We start from the raw sequence: 3,146 nt of genomic DNA, 5'->3' as shown, positions 1-3,146 counted from the left end.
CCCCTCCCCTGCCCCTGCCCTGCCAGAAGCTGTCTGTGTGCCCTTAGCACATCATTTGACTTTTGAGCTCCTGGAGTCACCACTTTTAAAATGAGGCATTTTTTCCTAGATAAGCTTTCCCAAAGCATTTTAAGAGTCAGGTTCTCTTTTTATTAGAGTTTCTCAAAAACCCAAGACATTGATTGAAAGCTACTATAAACGTGGTAATGAATTTAAATGCCATGATTTCATTAGTCACAGAAGCACTTGCAGCTGAACTGTAACAGTAGCTGCACCTGCCGTCCTGGCTCAGGTCACACTCCCGAGCCCCGTGGACCCAGTGGGTCTTGCACACCCCAGGGCTCCTGGGCCCACAGCCGGGACCAGGTGACAGGGTGATGGAAGGTCCGCTGCCGGCCAGACCGGCCCAGCTCGCAGCGATGGGGCCTCGCTTGTGGAAACACAGGCCGGACTTAAGGACGCAGTTTGTTCTTCGGGTTTTTGTTAAAACGTCTCTGTTGTGAGACAGTTTATACCCCATCAGATCCACTTGTTTGCAATGTACAGTTCAGTGGTTCTTAGTACACTTACCACGTTGTGCACCCATTTCCATCTAATTTTAGAATAGGTTCATCACCCCCAAAAAGCTGCATGTCTGTCAAGACGCCCCCCACCCCCCACCCTAGGAAACCATCCATCTACTTCCTACATACAAAATGTTTAAGTGTGGACTTTCGTGTAAGTGGGAGCCCACAGAATGTGGGCTTCTGTGTCTGCTGATGTCACTGAACAGTGTTTCCAAGGCTCACCGGGCTGGAGTTGTCACTCCTTCCTGGGGCCGAACAACATCCCCTTGTTGGCATGGCCTGCGTTTTGTTCATCACTGTGGGTTGATAGACATTTGGGTTGTTCCCACTTTTTGTTTTTGTGTGAATAGTCCCGCTGGGAATATTCGTGTTTGAGTTTTGTGTGGACACCCGTCTCCATTTCTCTTGAGGAGACCCCGGCATTAACTGTGTCTAACACTTCGGGGACAGCCAGGCTGGTCTCCGCTCCCTCCCCCAGCAGTACCCGTGGTCTGGGTTGGGCAGCCCCTCCCCTGGGTAAGGGCTGGGCACGGCTGTGATGGATTTAGGAGAGAGGGGTGTGGCCCGTGGGTGGGGCTGATGAGTGGAGAAGAGAAAGCTGGGGGGGGAAGTGGGGGGGTTCGGGCAGAGGGAGAGTTGGGGTGCTTTGCTCTGTGAAACGCAGGCCTGCCCCACACTGACTCTGTCTCTGGGTCCCTCAGCTCAGCTATGAAGTCACTCACTGTCTTTGATTTTGGCAAAGAATATCATAAATTGGAAGTGGTTCTAGAAGATTATTGTAGCACAGGCTGGAATATTTTTAAAATTCCATTTCTGCTTAAATGCAAACGGGAATTGGGAAAGAAGTTTGTATTTGCAATTAAATTAAGAATTAAAGGGCGATTAGCAAATAGATGAATTCATCCCACAAATAAATATTATGCACCTACTGTCCTGGATTCTGAGCAGAACAAAGTCCCTGGTTTCACCGGACTTTTCTTTCAGAGGAAGATAATTATCAAACAAACAGGTCAATAAAGTCTGATGGTAGTAAGTGCTGTGAAGAAAATAAAATGGGCTAAGCAGGTGGAGGATGGTGGGAGGGGGACATTTTAATAATCCTGAGGGAGCGAAGGCATGAGTGATGTGAAGGAGGAGGTTGGGAAGCAGCGACAGGCCAAAGGCACCGCGGGCACAAGCTCCGCACAGGAACCAGCTTGCGGCATTTGAGGGGCAGCCAAAGACCGGCCCAGGAGACTGGAGTGGTGGGGCGGCCAGTTCACGAAGGGTAAGGAATTGAAGGTTTAAAAAGACGCCTTTCTTAGGAGAATAGGCTTGGGATGAAGAGCAGGAACAGGAAAGCCACATAGGAGGCTATGTAGGTGTCCAGGCCGGGATGCGTGGTGGAGTCAGGAAGCCCCAGGACTGAGGGTGGTGGAATGTCAGGGCAGAAAGGAGCCAGGTGACACCTGAGTGTGGGCCGAGGCCAGGGTCACGCCCGTGGAAGAGCCTGAGAGCAGGGCGGGCCGCAGGGCAGGGGAACGTTGGGCAGGTGGAGCTGGAGGTGCTGGTTGGCCGTCCAGTGGAGACCCAATGTCAGAGGGCCCACTCCGGGTCTGGAGGCACAGCTCAGAGGCATCAGGGTGCAGGGAGGAGAGGGTTCAGTGAGAAGCCAGTGAGGGAGGAGCCAGTGAGAAGCGAGGCGGGAGTGTGACCCAGGATCCCAGTGGTGACCCTGGCCGGAGTGGGAGGTGATCCTGTGGGCCTGGGGAGTCGGGGGTGGCGCTGAGGCGGGTGGTAAAGAGAGAAGGCAGGTTAGGGTGTGCGGACAGTGAGTACAGAAAATTCGTGATCGTTTTTGCTACAAAGATGGTGTTCCCCACCCACCCATCCATCACCATGGGGTGCTGACATTGGGGGTCAGACTGGTCGCTTTGTTCAGTCCACCCCCAGCCCCCTGCTGTGTTCTCCCCCTTCACCTCAAAGCATTTTTACTCATCTATAGGTTGAGGAAAAATTCTACATATTCCATCTAGATTTGAAACAGTCTGTGCCCGGAGTGAGGTGGGGTAGCGCAGGCTCTGGGTTAGCACATCAGCTGACCTTGAGCGCACTTGTGTCAGCGGTTCTCAACCTGTGGGTTGCGACTCCTTTAGAGGTGGAACGACCCTTTCACAGGGGTCGCCTAAGACCATCGGAAAACATATAATTTCATATTGTTTTTGTGATTAATCACTATGCTTTAATTATGTTCAATTTGTAACAATGAAAATACATCCTGCATTATCAGATATTTACATTATGATTCATAACAAGCAAAATTACAGTTACGAAGTAGCAAAGAAAATAATTTTATGGTTGGGGGTCACCACATCATGAGGAACTGTGTTAAAGGGGTCACGGCGTTAGGAAGGTTGAGAACCACTGTGTTAGATGGTGGGCCATGGGGCTGCGCTGTGCGGAGCCATTTCTCTATCTTCTCTTCCTCTCCCTCAGGTAAGAACGACGGCTCCATCGGGGGGAAGCAGTACTTCAAGTGCAGCCCGGGCTACGGGTTGCTGGTGCGGCCCGCCCGCGTGCGCAGGGCTGTGGGTGCTGCCC

General features: G+C 51.9%; 1 protein-coding gene across 1 annotated transcript in view; it reads left to right on the top strand.

The window, feature by feature from the left end:
- Nucleotides 1-3,146, top strand: part of KIF13B (kinesin family member 13B) — a 176,153-nt gene that overhangs the window by 172,359 nt on the left and 648 nt on the right. Inside the window, exon 39 of the mRNA XM_015571149.1 lies at nt 3,042-3,142. Coding sequence (XP_015426635.1) covers nt 3,042-3,142 — 101 coding nt within the window. The remainder of the gene's footprint in view (nt 1-3,041; nt 3,143-3,146) is intronic.

Source organism: Myotis davidii, unplaced genomic scaffold (genome assembly GCF_000327345.1).
Source record: "Myotis davidii unplaced genomic scaffold, ASM32734v1 scaffold524, whole genome shotgun sequence".
Classification (NCBI taxonomy): domain Eukaryota; kingdom Metazoa; phylum Chordata; class Mammalia; order Chiroptera; family Vespertilionidae; genus Myotis; species Myotis davidii.
Note: the sequence above shows the minus strand (reverse complement) of the source record. Positions and strands in the feature narration are given on the sequence as shown.